This window comes from Rhincodon typus, chromosome 17 (genome assembly GCF_021869965.1).
Source record: "Rhincodon typus isolate 14 chromosome 17, sRhiTyp1.1, whole genome shotgun sequence".
NCBI lineage: Eukaryota > Metazoa > Chordata > Chondrichthyes > Orectolobiformes > Rhincodontidae > Rhincodon > Rhincodon typus.
The window spans coordinates 26,172,817-26,196,086 of NC_063348.1; the positions used below are offsets into that span (position 1 = coordinate 26,172,817).

Sequence of the window (23,270 nt, forward strand, 5' to 3'; positions counted from 1 at the left end):
TCTCTGAACAATACATCCGGTCTTCAGCCAATGATTTATCTACTTTAACTTGTTGTTCCTTCTCTTGTTTGAGTTTGGCATTGGGAGCAAACCAGAAATTACTACTTTCGAGGTTCTATTTTTTAATCTTCTACCTAACCTCTTAAATTCACTCTGTACTGCTTTAATCTTTTCCCTTAAAGTGTGATTCCTACCAATGTGTACAACAATTTCTGGCTTCTTAATCTTATCTTTAACAATATGCTTGAAACGTTTAGAGACATCCTTAATCCTAGCACCAGGAAAGCAACAAACCATCCTAAATTTACACTCACTGCCACAGAATCTCCTGTCTATGCCCCTGACAGGAAAGTCCCCTATAACAATAATTCTATTAAATCCTGTCAAACGCTGCCTAATATAAGAATCATTCCAACTGTCCAATAACTGACTGGCCCTTCCATTTTCATCAGAGACTTCTACAGTTCCAAAAACTGAAAGTAGTTCAAAAGTCTCCAGTGGATATTCCTGTATCAAAACACAACTCCTTATTTTAAAAAAAAAAGTTTGGTTTCTGAAAAAAAAATTTGCAATGTTTTAAAAAAAGCCTCTTAAAAATCTTTGCAATGTGAAAAAAAACCCTCTAAAACACACAGACTTTTCTAACTTCTGAATTTAGAATAAAAAAAACTCAGCCATTCACTGTAGACTCTTAAAAGCTCATTTTTTTGAAAAAGTCAGATTTTAAAAATCGCAATTTTTTTGTTTTTGGTTTTTTGAATGTTAATGAAACAAAATGAATAAAAATCTTATATTAGTAAAATATAATGACTGTAATAACTCAAATATCCATCACATCCTCCCTTTGCCTATTCCAGTTCTACAGAGCACACATGCAAGGATTTTGCAACACTTATGTTTATTTAAAGAAGAGTATTTTAAAAGGCAATATAACAAATATATAATTCAGAATACCAAATCACTCACTGCATTTGCAGTGTCTTTTAATACCTATCATGAACCTTTTTTAGGTGGCTGTGGGTTCCAGCAATGTGCAGGTGATATGGACCAATGAGGTTGTTTGCAAGTAAAATTGGCTGGTTTGTATACTCAAGACCAATTATCAGTGACAAAAATCATCTGCCTGCCAACAACTTGGTGATTGTCAGTTAGCTGAACACCTTGGGCTGTGAGCAAGACAGACAGAAGCTATTCATAGCAGCAGAGAAAACAACTGATCTGCAGTAGCCAAAAAATTATGCACTGTTCTATGCAGTAAGCCACTTTAAACCTGAGAAAAACCGGTTCATTTTTCCCTTGGCAGATGCTGCATGTAATGACTTTGAATAGGATAAGTCTGACACTTTTCATAAGTGAAGCAGTCACCTTGTGCCTTTTGCAAACCAGCAGAAGCATTTGGGAAAAGGAAAGTCGAGGAGAAACCTTCAGATTACAACAATCAACCCAACAGTTCTTGGGAGCAAAGATTATAGAACTGTTTTCCCAGCTTCTCCCCAGTGCTCTCTTTTCATTGTGTTTTTTTTCTGCTTACATTTGTTTGTCAGTTCGTGTAAGGGGAATTTATAAGTGGGTTTAGAGTTTCAATTTGTACAACTCCTTTCATTTGGTTTAATTGTTTTGCTGTAACCAGAATCTAATAACCTGCAATAAGCTGATTTCTTGTTAAGTACAGAGACCAACAAGGATTTGAAAATCAGGTAGTTTAGTGATTTTGCATATTTCTTTGAATAACTTAATTTTTGTTATTACCTCTGGGAACACCAGAGCTTAGTTTCCTCTGTGTTGCCTCAGTGAGTTGTGACAACAGACAGCCTGACAAACACATAGAAGTTAACATCGGGAACTTTTATGCCTAAGCTGATTGTGTTACCCTAAAAAATGTTCTCAATCAGTTTTCTTTTATCACCTAATGCTGCAGGATTGTATTATGAAATTATGACCATTTTACTGGATCTACAAAGCAGAGACTACATTGCTAATCAATTTATATTCCTATACGATCATATGTAAAATACATAAACAAGAGGGTTTTCAGAAGTAATTTTGGGAAATTGTTCAATTTTATGATGACACAATCTGGAGCTGGGTGGCTCAGTTGTAGCACTTCTGCCTATTAACCAGAAGCGCAAAGGGTTAAAGCCCCAGAGTTTGTCGGCTGTCCAGGAGTGTTCATATGACTCGATGCAATTGTTAATCAGCCTGGAAAATCTCTAAGGGAGATACAGATGTGAAGATGCAACAAACTACTTCCCATATGGGCTGAGTTCCTACAAACAGTGTACTGTGCTCTGAAGTAAAATGCTCAAGTAGTGATAGATTTTGGCATTGTAATGACAAAATATTCATTCACAACAGTCATATGGTACTCAAAGGATTTTACCGTAAAGTTTACATTTTCCATTATTTTGTTTGCTTTGCTAGACCCTTCCAGCTGCATTGCGTGCCTTAAAGGGTCGAGTGGCTCGTCAATGTCTCATACAGGAGCTAAGCTTACACGTTCAACAAAATCGGGCAATACTGGATCACCAACAATTTGACTACACAGTGAGAATGATGAATTGCGCTTTACAGGTAATACTTTTTGTTGCCGTATGATGAAAAAACACTGCAATTTTTTAAAAGTAGTGTTATAAAGTAGTAATTGTTTGTCCCATGTTCAGATCCAATTTGTTATGGCTCTGAACTCGATTGCAGACCGGACCTCGGGCTGATTTTTATGTGCTTCGGATGGGTACATTCTTGTTGGGTGGGCAAATAAAATAGGGCTGACTCCCATAATGGGGAGGGTGGCGAGACATCAAAATTGGCAGCTGGCATACCATATTTGAAGAAGTAATTCAGTCAATTTCGCTCGCTAATTCACTGCAGAATTACTCTATCCATACCATAAAATGGTTGCAGTGCAAGTAGGTGGGAATAGACATCCTTCTGTTTTGAAGTTTAAAGCATCTTTTGTGGGATGAGTAATACCTATGATGGAAGCCCCTTGCACATTGATGGTGTTGTTTAACAATAATTTACAAAAATTTCATGGTTAGTGGTACTGAAACTAACTTTTAATTACAAAATGATTAATTGTACTTCAGCATGAGCTGCTGCGTTGAAATTTAAACTTGTGTCCCCAGATCATTAGTTTGGGCCTCCAGATTACTAATCCAGAAGCATTACCACTGTGCAATTTCCCCCCTGCACATCCTTCTTTATATGTGTTAAACCAATGACAGCATAGATCAGTATGAGCTGTTGACAAAATACATAAAACATACTGATTAAAATATGGTATATAAGATTGATTGCTACAGTGGTAATAATAAATACATATTTACTATTGCCAAAAAGGTACATTTTGTGTGAAGCCTTTTGTTTTGCACTCATCAGAAACAAATCACAAACATGCCAATTTGAGGGAAAAACCAACATTTATACTGCATGAGAGGTGAATGCTGATTAATTGACAAGTGGGCTATAGGTAAGAGTGACCACTGCACAGTCCTTGTAGAGACAAAGTCCCACATTTACAATGAGAATACCTTCCATTATGTTGTGTTGCAAATCACCGTGCTAAATGGGACAGACTTTGAACAGATCTAGCAATTCAAGTCTGGGCATCTATGAGGCACTATGGTCGATTGACAGCAGCAGAATTGTACTGCAACACAATCTGCAACCTCATAACCAGTAGATCCCCCACTCAACCACAGCCATCAAACCAGGGGATCAGTCCTGGTTCAATGAAGACTGCAGGAGAGCATGCTAGGAAACGTAGAGGATAGGAGGAGGAGGAGGAGGCCATTCGGCCATTCAAGTCTGCTCTGCTATTCTTCACGATCATGGCTGATCATCCAACTCAATAGTCAAATCCTGTTTTCTCCCCATAACCTTTGATCCCATTCGCCCCAAGTCCTGTACCTAGTTGCCTCTTGAATTCGTTCAGTGTTGCGGCATCAACTACTTCCTGTGGTAATGAATTCCATAGGCTCACCATTTTTTGGGTGAAGAAATGTCTCCTCATCTCCGTCCTAAATAGTCTACCCTGAATCCTCAGACTGTGACCCTGGTTCTGGACACAGCCACCTTTGGGAACATCCTCCCTGCATCTTCCCTGTCCAGTCCTGTTAGAATTTTATAAGTCTCTATGAGATCTCCCCTCATTCATCTAAGTAATCAAAAACAATCCAAACCTAGTCAATCTCTCCTCATATGTCAGACCCACCATCCCTGGAATCAGCCTGGTAAACCTTCGCTGCACAGGAGGAGCAGCACCAGGCATGCTTAAAAATGAAGTGCCAACCTGATGCATGAACCATGTAGGACTATTTGCATGCCAAACAGCACAAGAGGCAAGTGATAGACAGAGCTAAGTGATCCTACAAACAACGGATCAGATATAGGCTGTGTAGTCCTGCTGCATCCAGTCGCGAATAGGGGTGGACAATTAAACAATTCACTGGAGGGGGAGGCTCCACAAATATCCCCATCCTCAACAATGGAAGAGCCCAACACACAAATGCAAAAGATAAGGCTGAAACATTGACAGCAATCTCAAAGCAGAAGTGTCAAGTTGATGATCTGTCTTGGCCTCCCCCAGTGATCCCCAGCATTACAGATACTAGTCTTCAGCCAATTTGATTCACTGCACGTGACACCAAGTAACAGTTGGAGGCACTGGATACTGCAAAGACTATGCGCCCTGACAACATTCTGGCGATAGTACTGAAGACTTGTGCTGCAGAACTTTCTGCTCCCCTAGTCAGGCTGTTCCAGTAGTGTTACAACACTGGCTTCAATCTGACAATGTTAACAATTGCACAGGAATGTCCTCTACAGAAAAAGCAGGACAAATTCAACCTGCCAAATTATCAACCCTTCAGTCTACTCTCGATCATCAGTAAAGTGATGGAAGTGATCAACAGTGCTGTCAAGCAGTATCTACTCAGCAATAACCTGCTCAGTGATGCCTAAAGTGGGTTCTGACACCGAAACTCAGTCCTGACCTCATTACAGCCTTAGTTCAAACATGGACAAAGTGGCTGAATTCAAGAAGTGAAGTGAGAGTGACAGCCCAAGACATCAAGGCTGCATTCAATATGGCACCAAGGAACCATAGCAAAAGCGGACTTGTTGGGAAACGGAGGGAAAAGTTTCTGCTGGTTGGAGTCATATCTGGTACATAGGAAGATGGTTATGGATGTTGGAGTTCAGTCATCTCAACTCTGCAGGAGTTTCTCAGGATGGTGTCCTAGGCCCAACCACCTTCAGCTGCTTGATCAATGATTTCCCATCCATCATAAGGTCAGAAGTGGGGATGTTTGCCAATGATACACAATTGTCAGCAGTATTCGCAACTCCTCAGATACTGAATCATTCTACATTCAAATACAAAAGATCTGGACAACATCTGGGTTTGGCATGGTGAGTGGCAATTAACATTCATGCCACACAATTGCCGGGCAATGGCCATCCCCAAGAAGTGATGATGTAACCACTGCGCCTTGACTTAATGTTACCATCACTGAATCCCCCACTATCAATATCCTGGGATTACCATTGATCAGAAACTCAACGACTCGCTACATGAACAGAGTAGCAACAAGAACAGGTCAGGTATTGGAATACTGCAGCAAATAGCTCACCTCTTGAATCGTTAAAGCCTGTCCACCATGTACAAGGCACAAGTCAGGAGTGTGATGGAATATGCCCACTTGCCTGGATGGGTGCAGTTCCAACATTACTCAGGAAGCTTAACAGCATCCAGGAGAAAGCAAGTGATTTGATTGGCCCTACATCTACAAGCAGCCAAACCCTCCACCGCTGATTGTCAGTAACTGCAGAATGTATTATCAATAGGATGCCCTGAATAAATTCATCAGATATCCTTATGCAGCACCTTTTGAAATCCACACCCACTTCCATCTAGAAGGTCAAGGGAAGTAGATATCTGGGAGCACCACCACTTGCAAGTTTCCCTCCAATTTCCACACCTTCCTGACTTGGCAATAGATCATTGTTCTTTTATTGCACCTTCACTGTTGCATGGTCAAAATCCTGGGATTCCCTCCTGAAGGGCATTGTAGGTCAACCAACAGCATGTAGACTGCAACAGTTTGAGAAGACAGCTTACCACCACCTTCTCAAAGGCAATTAGGAAGAGGTAATAAATGCTGGCCAGACAGCCCTGACCATGTTCCATGAATGAGTGAATAAAAAAGTTTTGCATCCACTGCCTTTTGAGGAAGAGAATTTCAAAGACACTCAACCCTCATTGATATCTTAAGTGGGCGACCCTTTATTTTTAAACTATAATTTCCAGTCCTTGATTCTCCCAGAAGAGGAAAGATCCTTTCGACATCCACCTAGTCAACTACCCTTGGGATCTTATGTTTCAATTACGTCACCTTTGACTCTTCTAAACTCCAGAGAATAGAAACCAGCTTTATCTAGCCTTTCCTCAAGGCAGTTCTGTCACTCCATGTATTAGTCCAGTAAACCTGCTGTGAACAGCTTCCAGCACATGGGCATCTTTACATGAGTATGATGATCAGTACGGTACACCGTACTCCAGATGTGGTCTCACCATGCCTCTGTCTAACTGAAGCATGACCTCCCTACTCTTGCATTCAATTCCCTTCACAATAAAACCTAACATTCTACTGTTTCCTGATTACTTGCTGTAATTGCATTCTGGTCTTGCAACTCTTACACAAGTACACCCAGATCCATATACATCTCGGAGATCTACAATTTCTCACCTTTTAGATAAATAATCAGATGAGCCAATGGGCCGAGGAGTGGCAGATGGAGTTTAATTTAGATAAATGTGAGGTGCTGCATTTTGGAAAATCAAATCAGGGCAGGACTTCTACACTTCATGGTAAGGTCCTGGGGAGTTTGCTGAACAGAGACCTTGGAGTGCAGGTTCATAGTTTCTTGAAAGTGGACTCACAGGCAGACAGGATAATGAAGAAGGCAGGAGCAAATTACTACAAGTGCTGGAATCTGAACTGAAAATAAAGGTGCTGGAGATCACAGTGGGTCGGGCAGCATCCATGGAGAGAAAGCAAGCTAATGTTTCGCGTCTCGATGACTCTTCATCAGATCTGATGAAGTGTCAACTAGACTCAACACTAGCTTCCTTTCTCTCCATGAATGCTACCTGACCCATAATGAAAGAGGTGTTTGGTATGCCTGCCTTTATTGGTCAATGCATTGAGTATAGAAGTTGGGAGGTCATGCTGCAGCTGTACAGGACACTGGTTAAGCCACTTTTGGAATATTGTGTGCAGTTCTGGTCTCCCTGCTATAGTAAGGATGTTGTAAAAATTGAAAGGATTCAGAAAAGATTTACAAGAATGTTGCCAGGGTTGGAAGGTTTGAGCTATAGGGAGAAGGTGAAAAGGCTGTGGCCACTTTCCCTGGAGTGTCAGAGGCTGAGGGGTGACTTTATAGAGGTGTATAAAATCATGAGGGGCATGGATAGGGTGAATAGCCAAGATCTTTTCCCTGGGGGTGGGGGAGTCCAGAACTAGAGGGCATAGGTTCAAGGTGAGAGGGGAAAGACTTAAAAGGGGCCTAAGAGGCAACTTTTTCACACAGAAGGTGGTGTGTGTATGGAAATAGCTGCCAGAGAAAATGGTGGAGGCTAGTATAATTACAGAAGGAAAACATGCTGTAGATAAAGGGAAACCCATATATGTATTAAGAATCACAGAATCATGGAATTCCCACAGTGGGTAAGAGGCCTTTCAACGTATCAAGTCTACACCAATCCTCCAAACAGCATCTCACCCAGACTCCAGACTTCTCCCATCTTATCCCATGGACACTACAAGGCAATTTAGCATGTCCAGTCGATGTAACCTGCATGTCTTTGGCCAGTGGGAGGAAACCAGAGCACCTAGCAGAAATCCACACAGGCACGGGTCGAACGTGCAAACTTCACACATTCACCCAAGCCTGGAATCAAATTTGGGTCCCTGGCATCCCACCAGCCTGAAAAAGAACAATTTATTCCTACTCACTGCTTCCTGGTAGTTAGCCAATGTTCTATCCATGCTAACATAGCACCCCAATACCATGAACTTTTATTTCCTGGATCAATGGTTAGCACTGTTGTTTCATGAGGGACCTGAATTTGATTCCAGGCTTGGGTGAATGTGTGAAGTTTGCACGTTCTACCCGTGCCTTAATACATATATGGGTTTCCCTTTATCTACAGCATGTTTTCCTTCTTCAAAGAACTGCAAAAAATTTGTTAAGCATGTTTTGTTTTTGACAGAACCATGTTGCCTGTTCCCAATTACCTTAAACTTAACCAATTGCCCTGTTATATTGTCTTTCATTATACCTTCTAACATTTTCCCCATGCTAGATGTTAAGCTAACTAGCTTGTAGTTTCATATTTCCTGCCTCCCTCCCCTCTTAAATAAAGGAGCTACAGTTGCTATTTTCCAATCTAAAAGAACCTTCCCTGAATCTAATGAATTTTATTAATTATGCATCTATTCTGCACTTTCTGGAATATTACCTTCAGAGTTTGTCACTCAATTGACCTATCCCTTAACCTAAATTGCCAGTTCACTTTCTTTAACTCTGTTTTCATGCTCTTACAGTTGCCCTTGTTTAAGTTCGTGGTAAGTCTTGGGCCCATATTCCTCTACCTTAAATTTTATGTAAAATTCAATCATATTAATGTTGCTGCTAGCCAGGGGTGTTTTCACTATGAGGTCAGTAATGTCATTGGTCAGAGGAGGTCTACTACAGCTTGCTGTGTGGTTGGTGTAATAACATGCTGGTCTAAGAAATTGTCCTGAAAGCATTCAATGAATTCCTTAACTAGACTACTTTTTCCCTCCATTTGATTTTTCCAGTCTATATGTAAATCTCCCATGATAATCTTTTTTGACATGCTCCCATTATTTGTTCCTTGATACCCTGTCCTCCAATGTGGTTACCGTCAGGGGGCCTGTACACAATTCCCACAATTGACTTCTTGCCTTTAACATTCCTTGTCTCCACTGAATTGTTTGCTGAATTTGTCATCCCTCTCTATTTGTACTATTATTTCTTTAATTTAACAGATTTCTTTACCCTTTCTTAGCTTCCGGTCCTTCCTAAATGTCTCATATCCTTCAATATTCAGGTCCCAATCTAGGTCATCCTGCAGCCACATCTCAGTAGTGACCACTGCATTGTACTTGTTTACTTCTATTTGTAGTGTTATATCTGTTTTATTTTGAATGCTATGTAAATTCAAATACAGTGCCTTAAGTATTGTATGTCTTGTATTATCTTAGATTTATATTTTCTGTGCCTTATTATCATTGCATGTTTATCATTTCTTTAATCTGTTGACTTTTCCTGACTCTTTGATTCACCACAACTCCCCAAATTTGTGCCCTTGTCCCCAGTACTTCATCAAAAACCCTCTCAATGTCCCTAATTATGAGGTTGCAAGAGCACCAGCCCATGTATGCATCAGGGGACTATCATATGTTGATGGCCAGGCTGGGACAGAAAGGATAAATGGGATGGTCAGAAGGATTAGCTCGAAAGTGGGTCGGTGGAGGGATGGTGTTGAACTTGAGGTGGACAATGTGATATAGATAACATATTAGAAATTAAAAAATGACCGTTATAATCATGCAATACAAGAAGTGTAAAATGGAAAGATACAGAGCAATTAAACGAGAATAAATTGAAGCATGCCAACAAAATAACAGAATAAAAAGACAAATTGTTATATGCAGTTCAAAGAAACAATTTTAGTGTAAACATATGATACGAGAGAATAAATTTAATGACTTCACTTTGAAGAGAATGGCCTCCGTCTTACTGAAACAAGATTGCAAGTTCGCTTTTCTTTTATTATTCATTCATAAGAATTGGGTGTCGCTGACTCAGTCACCATTTAGTGCCTATCCCTAATTGGCCAGATTGAGAGTCAACCACTTTGTGTTGTTAGAGTGACATGTAGGCCAGACCAGGTAAGGATAGTAATTGCTTCCCCAAAGGACATTAGTGAATCAGATGGGTTTTTCAGACAATTAGCAATGGTTTCAAGATTATTGTTCGAATCTAAATTTCAGATTTTTATTGAATTAAAATTGTGAACTAAATATAACAAGTTAGAAGCTCTAAAGGAAGGGTAGGAAAATGAAAGGGTGGGAGGATAGCCTAGGGGACACAGCTTCAAAATAAAATTTAAGATGGAGATGAGGAAATTCTTCTCTGAGGGTTCATTAATCATTGAAATTTTCTTACCCCAGAGAACACTGAAGGCTGGAGCATTGAACATGTTCAAGTCTGAGATTTTCGTTGACTACAAGAAAGTTTAGGGGTACAAGCAGGAGCATGGAATTAAGGCCATAATGAGATCAACCTTGGTCTTAATTAATGGCAGAGCCAGCTCAAGGAGTCTAATGCCCTATTCCTGCTCCTAATTCTTCTCTATGCTTTAACGATTAAGGGTGAAGTCACTTCAATTACACAAGAGCATACAACAAGAGGTAAATAAGCAGTGGATGCTTTTTGGGTAGAAATAAGATGTAGAGAAGGATTTAAGGTATAGTCAAATATAGACCTTCCTTACTTGTTCATATCTGTGTTCTGGTAGCTTATGTCAATGCTGAAAATAAGCTAATAGAAAAGGCAGAGAGTTATTCATTTGAGACTTCAATTTTCATTTCACTTGGGATTATCAAATTAGCACGTTATAGAAGATGTATGCAAGTGCATTTTGAGTGTGTCCAGAACAGTTTACTGCAATATTTTCAATATGTTTTCATGCAGTGTTGGCAACTTGTTACCTGTCTGTAATTGCCCTAAACTGGTGTGGAGCTGTCTATTTGAACCACTGTACTGTCAGGATAGGAATTCCAGGATTTTAATTCAACAACAGTGAAAGAATGGTGATTTAGTTCCAAGTCAGGATTGTGTGTGGCTTGGAGGAGAACTTGTATGTGGCAGTGCTCCCATACAACTGCTGCCACTGTGGTAGAGGTTATGGATTTGGAAGGTGCTGTCAGAGGACTCTTTGCAAGTTGCTGTCTTGCATCTTGTATATGGTACTACCACTGCGCATCAATAATTCCCATTTACTGCGATTTTACCTGACTTCGTGGTATGCCATAGTTAGTCAGATACTGGCATGATGTCAAGGGCAGTGACTCCCACTTCACCTCTTGTGTTCTGCTCTTTTTTCAAAGTCTGGACAACGCATCTAATAAGGCGATAAGAGGCCTTGGCCTTGGTTATTGCTGTAATAATGCTGCTAAGAGCTGTAGATATCACCTTCTATCACTTTGCCGATGATCAAAAGTTGAGTGATGGTGCTGGATTGGATTTATCTTCCCTTTTGAGGACAGGATATACATAGGCAATTTTCCACATTACTGGGTAGATGTCAGTGTTGTGACAGTAGCAGAACTGTTTGACTAGGGATGTAGCTAGTTCTGGGGCAAAAGTCTTCAGTGATACTATTGTGATGTTGTCAGGCAGCCTTTGTAGTTTCCAGTGCCTTCAGCTGGGGAAAACGAGAAGACACGAAAACAGAAATTTACTTAGCTGACTAGCATCATGTTTAATGGCCTGTTTTTAAATACACATTGTGTTCATCAATGTAACTGGAGTTTTGTATGGATGATTAGGAGCTTTATACCTTGTGCTTTCTTATGTCATCATAGCTGGTATTGCTTGGGTTCAGGTGTTTATGCTTTTTGAGTTCACACAAATCCCTGTGCCAGTCTTTTGGTGATAGATCAGTTTAATAGATGTAACAAAATAAAAACTGGAAGAGCAGGCCAGAAGCTGGGAATACTGCGGCGAGTAACTTCCCTCCTGACTCCTCAAAGCCTGTCCACCATCTACAAGGCACAAGTCAGGTGTGTTATGGAATACTCCCCACTTGCCTGGATGAGTGCAGCCCCAACAACACTCAAGAAGCTTGACACCATCTAGGACAAAGCAGCCCGCATGATTGGCACTGCATCCACTCCCTCCACCACCGATGCTCAGTAACAGCAGTGTGTACTGTCTACAAGATGCACTGCAGAAATTCATCAAAGATCCTCAGATAGCACCTTCCAAACCCACACTCAGTTCCATTTAGAAATACAACGGCCGCAGACATATGGCAACACCACCACCTCCAAGTTCCCCTTGACTTGGAAATATATCGCCGTTCCTTCACTGTCGCTGGGTCAAAATTCTGGAATTCCCTCCCTAATAGCATTGTGGGTCAACCTACAGCAGGTGGACTGCAGAGGTTCAAGCGGCAGTTGAGCACCACCTTCTCGAAGACAACTGGGGACAGACAAGAAATGCTGGCCAGCCAGCGACGCCCACGTCCCACAAATGAACAGAAAACAAATTATATTTTGTTCCTAACTTGTACCTTCTGAAACTGAAAATTTCTTCCAGTGAACAGAAATAGTTGGTTATTATTGCCTAGGTTCAAGTAAATAATTCAACGAATTTATGCTTAGTAAACCAAACAGTATACCTGTAGAAGCAAAACCCCCAACCAAGAACAAAGATGCAGAAGGCAGGCAGAATTCAGGCACGTTGCAGTCTATTCAAGCAGTCACCGGATCACACAGGTAGAGGGCCACAGACCCCCGCCCCTACCCTGAATCTGTCCTCGACGTGAGGACACAGTTATCCCCTTAATCTTTAGCTCACGTTGGAAGAGAGGTCAGTGATGCTTTGGTTTAAACAGTGAGATACAATATTTTTGTACATTTTGTGTTACAATAATCACGTACAATGTGGTCACTGTGCCCTTTGTCTTATTCTATACATGCAATTCTGTGAAACACCTAATCAATGATGTCCACTCCTGTGGACAGCCCTAGGTTCCCTAATCTCATGATGTTTAACAGACAGTATAATCATCAGGCCTTGGGATCTTTCCATGCATCCTATTAATTCACATTCCAAGTTACTGGCTATAGTCCTTCGGCCATGTCCCAGACTCACTTATCTCTAAGGACTGCTTGAATTCTGTTGTTCGTTGTATTCATCTGCTATCTCTATCAAATTCTGTTACTCCTATTATATTTTCCCACTGTCCTAATTATAAAAAGACAATTGATTTTTATTGATTGCTGTAACATTCGTAATATTAATTTCTTTATAAACTTAGTTATATGTAAAGTTTTGTCTCGATCCCTACTGTTAGCACTGTTTAGCTAATGAATTGTGATCAATTTGTTTCTTACAATGTAAACTAGGCATTCCTTTAGTGATAAAGGAAAGCTTCCCAAGACTAATTAACTTTCACATCTGTACTTGAATCATTTCTCTTGATACTTTCAGTGATCTTTATATTTTGTTATATATGTGTATTTATAATTACGTTGAAATCTGTTTCTGATTATCTGAAGATCTTTAACTCGAGTCTATTTCTTAATATTGTGAATAATTTCAAAGAAACAACTACTTGCTGCAAAATGCCGTTATCTGCTGTTTTCACAGCTGCATGATGAGCTAGGTTGACTGTCTTCTGGGATGATTTACATCCCTTGTCCTAACTAACTCTGTTCACCTAATGGGCCAGCATCCCTTCTTTAATGAGACTAGAATCAATCACTTCCGTAATTTAATGAACTTGTTTGATCTTCGAGATTTTTTTTGTGAACCACTATCCCATTAGTTCATCTGTGTTTGTTATTGCAGGAGTTTACTTTCCACTTCAATGTTTGTTGCAATTCTTCAAACTGTCTGTCTTTGGACATTTCTTATCAAACTGTCTCTAACAAATCTTCTTGCAGCTGTCATTTGTGCAAGGCTCCCTTTTGCCTCGGAAAGACCTTTTCTGAAAGGTACCGTTGTGTCTTTCTTAATTGCTGGAGCAGGCTTTTAATTCTGTTTAATCAGATGTCAGTCATATTCTGTAGGGCGAGAGAAACAGCTTAGCTGCCAGCCGTTTTCTGGGCAGCTCTAACAATACCGAGGAGATGGTAAATCTGATGATTCATAGTTTAAAATATTATTTATTAAGAATTATTTCAGTCAAAATTGAGTTATGGGAATACTGATACCATATTTGGTTGCATTATGTGATATGTATTAAAGGAATTTACAAGATAGCTGACAAAAGAAAGAGGAAAACTAGCCACAAATGAATTACTAATAGTGCAAATTTCATCGATATCAGTTATACCCCAAAAAAGATTGTAGTTTCAAAATAATCAGTTCAAAATGTATGTTTATCAACTAATGACTTTTCCTTGGTAAACTGCAAACAGAAAATTTTAAATAAAATCTGACTTCAAAGTTAAATGAGACATTTTGAATAGATGACTGCAGATATGTTCCCAAGCAGAAAGATTAGAGATGAAATTGCTCAATATCCATACAACAAAAATAATAATTACAAACAGCAAAACAAAATTCAGAAAAGAAGTTTGTGTCGTTACTTGAAAAAGTGAAAGAACATGGCAAGTGTAGAAAATGTGGTTAAGTTGGTGTGGATGGATTTCCGAGACTGAACTTAGGGAGAGGATTAAAGGCTGTGGAATTAATAGGAGTATAAAATCAGATTTAAAAACAAGAAAGAAGCAAGCAAACAGGCACCTAGAAACTTGATTGCAGCTCACTCATTCTGAAGTGGTGAATAAGTACCTAAACATTCATTGAGAGAGAGAGCATACTCATTATTCACTGGAAGTGTGCTACTCGTCACATTAATGTCAGAAAATGAGGTATCTAGGGTCAACACCTTTAAAAGACTTTATACCTATCGACTGTATATGTAATTAACAGTCCTCAAACTTGTTTGAGATCCACTGTAGGGGTTGCATTCAGGAAAAGAGATGGCTTTATGTAAATTTAATAGTAGTCTCTAAAAGGTCAACTGGAGGACACTACCAAAATGATGAGATTAAAATAATAGCTTAACTATATATCGAGCTCGGAAGTGCAGGAGTTCTCATCCAGCTGTGTTGCAATGCTGCTACTGAGCTCCATTCAGATGTGACTGGAAAAAGAAGCTCACTCAGTGATTGATGAATATCTGTATGACATTAAATGCCAAGCGGTTAGGAGTGGGAGAAGAAGAAACTTTTTGGACAGAAGACTGTGAGCCTGTCAATTGCAACACTGGACATCAAGATTCAAATGAATCACTTGAATGTTAAGAATAGGTTAGATTGGTGGTTGAAGGAAAGAGGTAAAGGGGTACAAAAACAGTTGCCACACGGAATTATAATTTTGAATTGTTTTGAGGATGAACACCAACCCAGACTTTTTTATGTTTTAATTTTAATATCTAGTGTATCACAAACTGCAAGGCTTGAAGAAATATCATCTAAATCTCAAAGTATACGTGGACCTTTATAGGACAGCATCATTTTATAGTATTTTATCATGATGCAGGTATAGATTTTCCATTCAAGTTTTTGTGTCTGGTTTCAGGTCTTCAGGGTTGTGGATCTTTTTCCCATTGGTATATTACTGCAAGAGAGCATGTTTGATACCATCGTATTATCCTTGCCAGAGCTAATATTTATTAATTTCTCATTATTTGCCTAAAATGCCTGCTTAGTGATATTGTTCACTTTCAATTTTTTTTATCTTCTCTTTACCTCTTCTCGAAATTGTACTTATCCACAGTTAAGATTCATGTAGAGACCAATACCTTTTAGAAAGATATTCATGTTTTCAATGGGTGTTGAGATTTTAACTTTAACATCTTTACTCGAATAAATTAAAAGCAACGTTTACTAAAAGCTGTTTTTGTAGGCGATTTATTGTTTCCTAAATAATCACTTGGCTGTTTGACTGCAGAGATGGAATTAATTTATTTTCTTAGAAATGTGTTTCATCTCTGACATCTGCCATCAGAACCTGGAAAATATTTCTGATATTCTTCAGCTTTGCCTGAGGACTATCTGAAACTTTAAAACTTCCAACGCACAGTTTTCAACCTAGCCCAACATCCTGCATGTATTTGCAGTGTCTAGTTTTCTATCAAACAAAAATACCTTCTATATTATTGTGAATTAGGGTTCAGATTTTGTAATGCAGGGTGTTCTTATATAACGCGTGCACCGGCAATGTAAATTACAAATAGGGGAACCTTATTTGCAAAGTGCGAACTTTGTGTTGGCTAAAACGAGATTCCAGTGATGAGATCACATGATTGGTTTGTGGGCTTTGTCCTGAGCATGTGCCAAAAGAGTCCCCATGCTGGCATCAAGGATCCTCACACTTTCTGTGAGACATACTGTACAATTCTGCTGTGTTACCCACAAAATGGCAAGAATAATAACAAGAAGCATCCTGGTGATAAAATTGCAGGTGGTGTACATAAAAGAAAGGCTATATATAATGTTGGAAGAGAAGCTAGATGTTGTAAAGCATTTTGAGTGTAATGTGAGAACATTTGATATTGCTTGTTTCACAGCAATGAAGGAGTTCTTTTCAACACCATTCGAGACAATGCAGAAAAGATTAAAGCAAGTTGAATTGCTGGAACAAGTCTGAATGCTAGCAAATCTGGGAGGTCACAGACAAAGGAACTTGAGGAGATAGACTGGCTTCTAAGTGTGGGGGCAAATAAACAAGTGATCTGGGACCACCTTTCTCATCGTAAAAGAGAATGCCTTATCAATTTATGAAGATCTAACAAAACAAGGCCAAAAATCCTGCAGGTGTCCCTGTCTTTAGTGCTAGTAGTGGCTGGTTTGCAGGTTTTAAGAACTGCTATGCTTTTCATAATGTAAAGTTATGTGGCAAAGCTGCCAGTGCAGATGAACATGCGTTGACGTTTCCTCCCATAATTTAAAAAAAATTGACAAAGAAGGCTACAACTTGAGTCAAATTTTCATTTTGGATGAGATAGGTATATACTGGAAGCGAATGCCATCAAGAATCTACTTTTCTATGAATGAAGCACATGCTTCAGGCTTTAAGGTGGCAAAGGATCATATGACCATGCTGCTGGGTGCCAATGTCAGTGGAGACTTAAAGCCTAAGCCTGTGGCGGTGTACCACTCTGCCAACCTGCGAGCCTTGAAAGATTACCTTAAGTCTACTCTAGACATCTACTTTAGATCAAGCAAAAGAGTTTGGATGACAGGGCAATTTTTTTCTGAACTTATTCTTGATGTTTTTGAAGATGTTTTTAAAAAGTATTGCAGAAAAAGAAAAATGTGGATTTCAAGATTCACCTCATCTTGGATAATGTGCCAAGACACCCACAGACCATTGGTGAGCTTTCTGAAAATATCAAAGTGCATTTTGTACCCCCAAGCACAACATCTCTCCTTCAATACATGGACCAGGGTGCAACAGCAGCTTTTAAAGCTTATTATTTAAGGCACACATTTAAGACACTGATTGCAGCCACTGAGCGTTCTTCAATTTTGGAAGAGCTAAAACATCAAGAATGCAATTGACAGTATCGTGGAGGCCTGGGGTGATGTCAGTAAAGACTGCTTGCATGCAGTTTGGCGGAAGCTTCTCCCAGATTTTTTTCCAAGATCTAAAAAGCTTTGATCTGTCAGATGAGCTCCCAAGTGTAAAAAAAATTGTGCTGATCTTGCAAAACAAGCTGGATTTGAAGAAGTGGAGAGTGAGGATGTTGAAGAGCTGCTTGAGGCCCAATGTGAAAATCTCTACAGCTGATCTACAACAACTTGTCGCTGAGGAAACTGGAGATGAAGAACGTGAAGTCCAGGATGCAGCATCATGAGAGCTTTCCACTTCTGTTTTGTCTTCTATTCTGAGGGAAATTGAGAAGCAGTTGCAACGATTAGAGGACAATGATTACATTGCAGAACACAGCAAGGTAGCAGTTTGTGAACTAAAATCTTCTTTGGCACCCTGTGAACTGCTTCTTCATGAAAGATGAAAAAGGACGAAGCAGCAAAACCGGATTTTTTTTTAAGCCAACCCCCATTGTCAGAAGACAATGAACCACAGCCATCCACTCCTGGATTAACTATTTTTCGCCCTAACCCTGCAACCACAACTGCACCTGAAAGTGGTGGTGGTGACGATGACAACCCTCAGTCACTGCATTAACGACAGAGCTACCTCAGAACCTCCTCCCCCATCAAGTCATCTTAACACTTTTTCAAGTTAAGGTGATAAATTTACTGTATTTCATTACTGGATGTGAATTAAACATTTGTTCAAACAGTGCTATCCTTTGTGTTACACTTTTGAGTGATTTTTGAGTCATTTTGAGTGATTTTTTTTTGGTTGGTCTGCCCCCTAACCCCCTTTTCCCATAGGCCCCGTTATTTCTATAGTGCAATTTTCTACAATGCGTCATTTCACAGGAACGCATCTATCATGTTATAACAGAACCCCCATATCATCTTTGAAGTTGAATTTGTTCCAAGGTTCTGTCAGAAAATGTTATATCCAAACACAAGTACGTACAAATATCAGAGATGGGCACTAAATGCTGACCTAGCTAGCAGTGCCCACATCTGATGAACAAATACATAAAAATGATATACTTTGGTTCCAACCACTTCCTACCATGTTGTATTGATTCCTTTTTTGTGGGCAGTCAGGTATCTGATCACACAAGAAAAGGCCATCATGTTTAGCAATATTCAAATCAAGGTGCTAGAATGTCTGAACTTGCAGAATTTCTGTTTGCTATGCATCTGATTTCTCCTACCTTGATTCTGATGATTTACAAGGTCAGAAATCACACAACACCAGGTTATAGTCTAACAGGTTTGTTTGAAAATGCAAGCTTTTGAAATAAACCTGTTGGATGATAACCTGGTGTCGTGTGATTTCTGACCTTGTCCACCCCAGTCCAACACTGGCATCTCCACACCACTGTTAATTTACAGAAATGTTTACTGAACGTAGCCCAAAGAGTTTATGTGCAAGTTGACTGAACTGTTGAGGAAATATTTACAGTCTGGAGTTTAAAACTGAACAGCTCACCACCGTATAGCTCTAGTAAATGTCCTGCTAAAAGACCAGGAGAATTAGTTAGACTATAAACTTGCATAAATATCTATATCACTTTTATACTATTCCTTCTATCATTCTAATTGGTTACTATTCCAAAAAAAAAGCTCAAAACACAACTTAGCTTTAACAAATCCGTACTAGCTGAACACTTGCATTCTAAATGCTCATTACTTTTAGCTTGAAGCTTGACTTCTAAGAATGTTTCCACATCTAATAAGAACATAAGAGATGGGAGCAGGAGTAGGCCATCTGGCCTGTCGAGCCTGCTCTGCTATTCAGCTCCACTTAGCTGCCTGCTCATCATAACTCTTAATTCCTTTATTGTTCAAAATTCTATCTATTTTAAGTAATCTCAACTGCTTCACTGGGCAGGGAATTCTACAGATTCAGAACCCTTTGAGTGAAGAAGTTCTCCTCAACTCAGTCCTAAATCTGCTACCTCTTATTTTGAGGCTATGACCTCTTGTTCTAGTTTCACCTGCAGTGACACTTCGTTGAATCTATCTTATTTATTCCCTTCATAATTTTATGTTTCTAAAAGATCCCCCCCCAATTCTTCTAAATTATCCCCCCCCACCCCATTCTTCTAAATTCCGTAGGTACAGTCTCAGTCTACTCAATCTCTCCTCATATAATATCTGTAGTTAACCAGTTCTTCTGCATTTATTTGCCTTCTTGAACACAGATGCTATATTAGATTGGCCTGCTGTGTTCATCCACCCCTGCACCTTGTTGTCTCTATATTAGTTACTCTCTGGTTTTATGGATACCCTGTATAACATTCTCTCTCCTACTTCATGGTAATAATGAGCAAATGCTGCAAGAGTGGCCCTAGCTAGATGGATTCATAACAAGCTTGGGCCCTTGCTCGGCCAACCCCCACTACTGAGACCTCAGTACAAACCACTTAACTGTGAGACAAATATTCTGCAAGTTACTGGGGAGTGTCCCCTCTTAGACTGTGTGGCAGATTCATCACCTTAAATTCAATGAGGACGCTGATCATTTGGTTCTGGGGATCTTCATTTGCTAAATAATAATAATGCGACATTGCCACCTTTTGGCAGTGATGTTAAAAATCAAGACCATGCCTACCCCCTCTGCTGTTCATAGAAAAGTAGGGAATTTTTCACTGCCAGTTTTGGCCAGTTTTTAATACTCCACTAGCATCACTGAAACAAATTATCTGTATGTTAACACCTTGACTGCCAAGGCAGTAATTACAGTGAAGTGCTTTAGGCCGTCCTCAGGTCAAGAAACATGTTGGATAATTGCAAGTTTTTTTAAATGCTAATTAAATTGTTCTCTACTCTCGTAGTTTTGTTCTCTCTCTAAGGACATTGGTGTTTTGGTGCAGATGAACATTGTTCCTTAATCCAGAACTTGGTCCAGTGCACCTTTTTCCTGTGCCAAAATTTTCTTTCTATTAACCTATCTTCCACATGGCACAGGAAGCATTTGGAGATTAGCACTTATTGATCTCGTTTCTCAATCTCAATATTTTCCTATAATAATCAAGGATGTTGTCACTTTATTGAATTTATTCATTATATACACATAGTTAGGAATAGTTTTATACTAGTTGGGCAATTAAGTACATTTCATGAAGCAAGAACAATAATGCAAGCTTGTGATATTTGATAAGTAACTAATTTTGAGCTGTGAAACTCAAATTATACCTCTTAACTGTGATTTCTATCTCTTCGACCCTATCAGGTCAGATTATCCTTCCAATGGATAGATTTTTAATGTTAAGAAAATCTCCCTAACACTTCCTGCATGTAGTTGCTACAGTAGCTCCATCACATGCTGCCTTATAGTCACTATTGTCAATCACGGCAAATAGTCAGAGCCTGAATGCTCTTCCTTCATTCACATTGCTTAACTAGGAAAGTACCACCGTCCTTGTGCCTTGACTGGTATGTCATTATTTCTTTCTGCAAAACAATGCTGTAACCAAAAACGAATAGCTAGTGCTAATATCAGTTTGAAATTGAAAGCATTTAGTACATTTAAATTAAAAGATCTTTGACATAAAATTATATGTGCTACTAGTGTATATTTCAAAAATTATTTTTTTTTTGTAAAATGGAAATAGTTTTTAAATATATAGTTACTTAAAAGTAAACAATTAGCAAAAAGGCAGTTTACACAAGAATAGCAGATTTCAGTGCTTGAAAGTTGCTGCCTCATCTTATGGTATTCTGGTCGGTAGTAGTTTTAATGAAACAATATACTTAGAATGCCTTGAATAGTGTCTGTGACTTTAAAGTGCAGCTGTTGTAGTTTAAAATTTGGACACAGTCTCTAAGAATGAAGCCCTGCTGTGGTCTAAAAGTCAGAGTGCATCTTGGCATTCCAAATATTTCCTTACCAGAAGATTACAGCCTGATTTTTGTGAACTTTATTGCTCTGGGCCTCATGATCGCTTTCAGAAACATTCTTGGCATTTTGGTTAAAATAATTCACATGTGTCAAACCATTTTGGATAAACTGTTGGTATTCATTAATGTCTCAGGACTTAATATTGAGAATAATTTTGATTAAGTTTGCATATCTTTCAAAGGAGTTATGTACTATGTATGTTCATCTTTGGGATGTTTAGCAAGATCTTTCTTTGCAAATTGCTGCAGGTTCTGTGTCATGTTACTCATTCAAAATGTAGCTTGTATCCCAGTAGTACACTTAAAACTAAGTGATAGGTCCCCAAAGATAGTCTGTAGTCAATTATTGTTGGGACTAGTTAATTGTATTCTTCCACGCATTGCCTCTCTATCAAACAGGTGGGTGGTAATTGAGCTGAGATAATTTGGTTACAAATGTATAGAATGTAAGGTATCAAGATTTATGATTTCCTGTTTATTTCTTCCAGGATTGTTCAGCTTCTGAAGAATATTATGTTGCAGCTACATTGCTGCCACTGACAACAGCATTTTACCGGGTAAGCCCATGTGATTTCATGCGAAAATTCCTCAGGGCAAATTTAGTCTCGTCTGGATTTGATTGTACAAAGGTCTGGGTTCAAAACGTAGCAATTAGATATTTTAAGAAGTGGCTCAAAATGTGAATGTATCACATTTGATTTTTAAAATAATGTCCTCCTTTATAACAACATATTTGTCACCAAACGATTTTGGAAAATGCACTGAGAATTAATGAAATGCCGTGGGCAGAAACAGTCAGTAGTTGTGCTGAGAATTCTCGTGTTGACTTAACTTTGCTTTTCTTTACCTTCAAGGATTATAAAGCTGCATCTGTAAACTTTTAATGAATGCGCAAAGTAAGAAGTGATATAAATTAGCCAGCAAACGGCAGTTAATTATTCATCAGACGAACGCTATGTTGTCACTTCTTGACGTAAGACCATTAATGGCATTTGTCATTAAAACGTCATAAATGTAAAATGAACTACTATCAATTCACTCATTCAGTCATTACAAAAATATGTAATGCAGAGATTTTATGTCGAATTAGTTACGTGAAAGGTATAACAATGTCCACATTTTGTGAGGCAAATCTATCGAATTTAATAGGCATTGTTAACTTCAAATGCAGTTTTCAGATGCAAATGATAGGACTGCCCCACACCGACTTTGTTTGCCCCAGCTGTGATTAATTTTGTTCATTCTCTGCTGTTCTGCCTCATTGGTGTCAAGAATGTAATAAAGGCTAAAAGGCAAACTAACATCAACTATTTTTCCCTCCTCTGTAAATGTCCTTCTTTTCCAGCAATAATGAACTTAGTATATGATAAACATGGAAAAGATGATTGTCATCTCCTTCCGATGTAAAACAAAAAACTATGGGTAATGAAGAAAAACACAAGGGGCAAGAGAAGCAGGGAAAGAATCTGCACAAGTCATTGATTAATAGCAGCTTTGGTTAAAGAAAATTAAGCCGGAAATATTTTGCATAATTAGTAGGATGTCTCTCAATTTGATCTTGCAAATGAGGTGTTTTACTTTTTGAACTTTCCAGTTATTTACCATCTTTGATTCGTTCTGCGTTTTACATTCAAAGAATGGTACAGCACAGGAACAAGCCATATCCCTCCATTCCTTGTCTTTGCATGCATTTATCAAAATGCCTCTTTAATGATGCTATTATATCTGCTTCAACCACATCCTCTGGCAGCCATTCCAGGCACTTACCACTGTTTTTAAAATAAAAACTTGTCTCACATATCTCCTTTAAACTTTTCCCCCTTTTACCTTATACCTGTGTCCTGTAATAACTGACACTTTTACCCTGGGAAAATGACTCTTGAGTGTCCATTCTAACTATGCCTCTCATTTTGTAAACTTCTATCAGGTTGCCCCCTCAGC

The 23,270-nt window shown here is 39.0% G+C and overlaps 1 protein-coding gene across 1 annotated transcript in view; it reads left to right on the forward strand.

Annotated features, from left to right (window-relative positions):
* The window catches only part of sbf2 (SET binding factor 2), a 207,845-nt gene that overhangs the window by 39,875 nt on the left and 144,700 nt on the right, over positions 1-23,270 (forward strand). The window contains exons 6-7 of the mRNA XM_048607330.1: positions 2,422-2,571; positions 21,818-21,886. Coding sequence (XP_048463287.1) covers positions 2,422-2,571; positions 21,818-21,886 — 219 coding nt within the window. The remainder of the gene's footprint in view (positions 1-2,421; positions 2,572-21,817; positions 21,887-23,270) is intronic.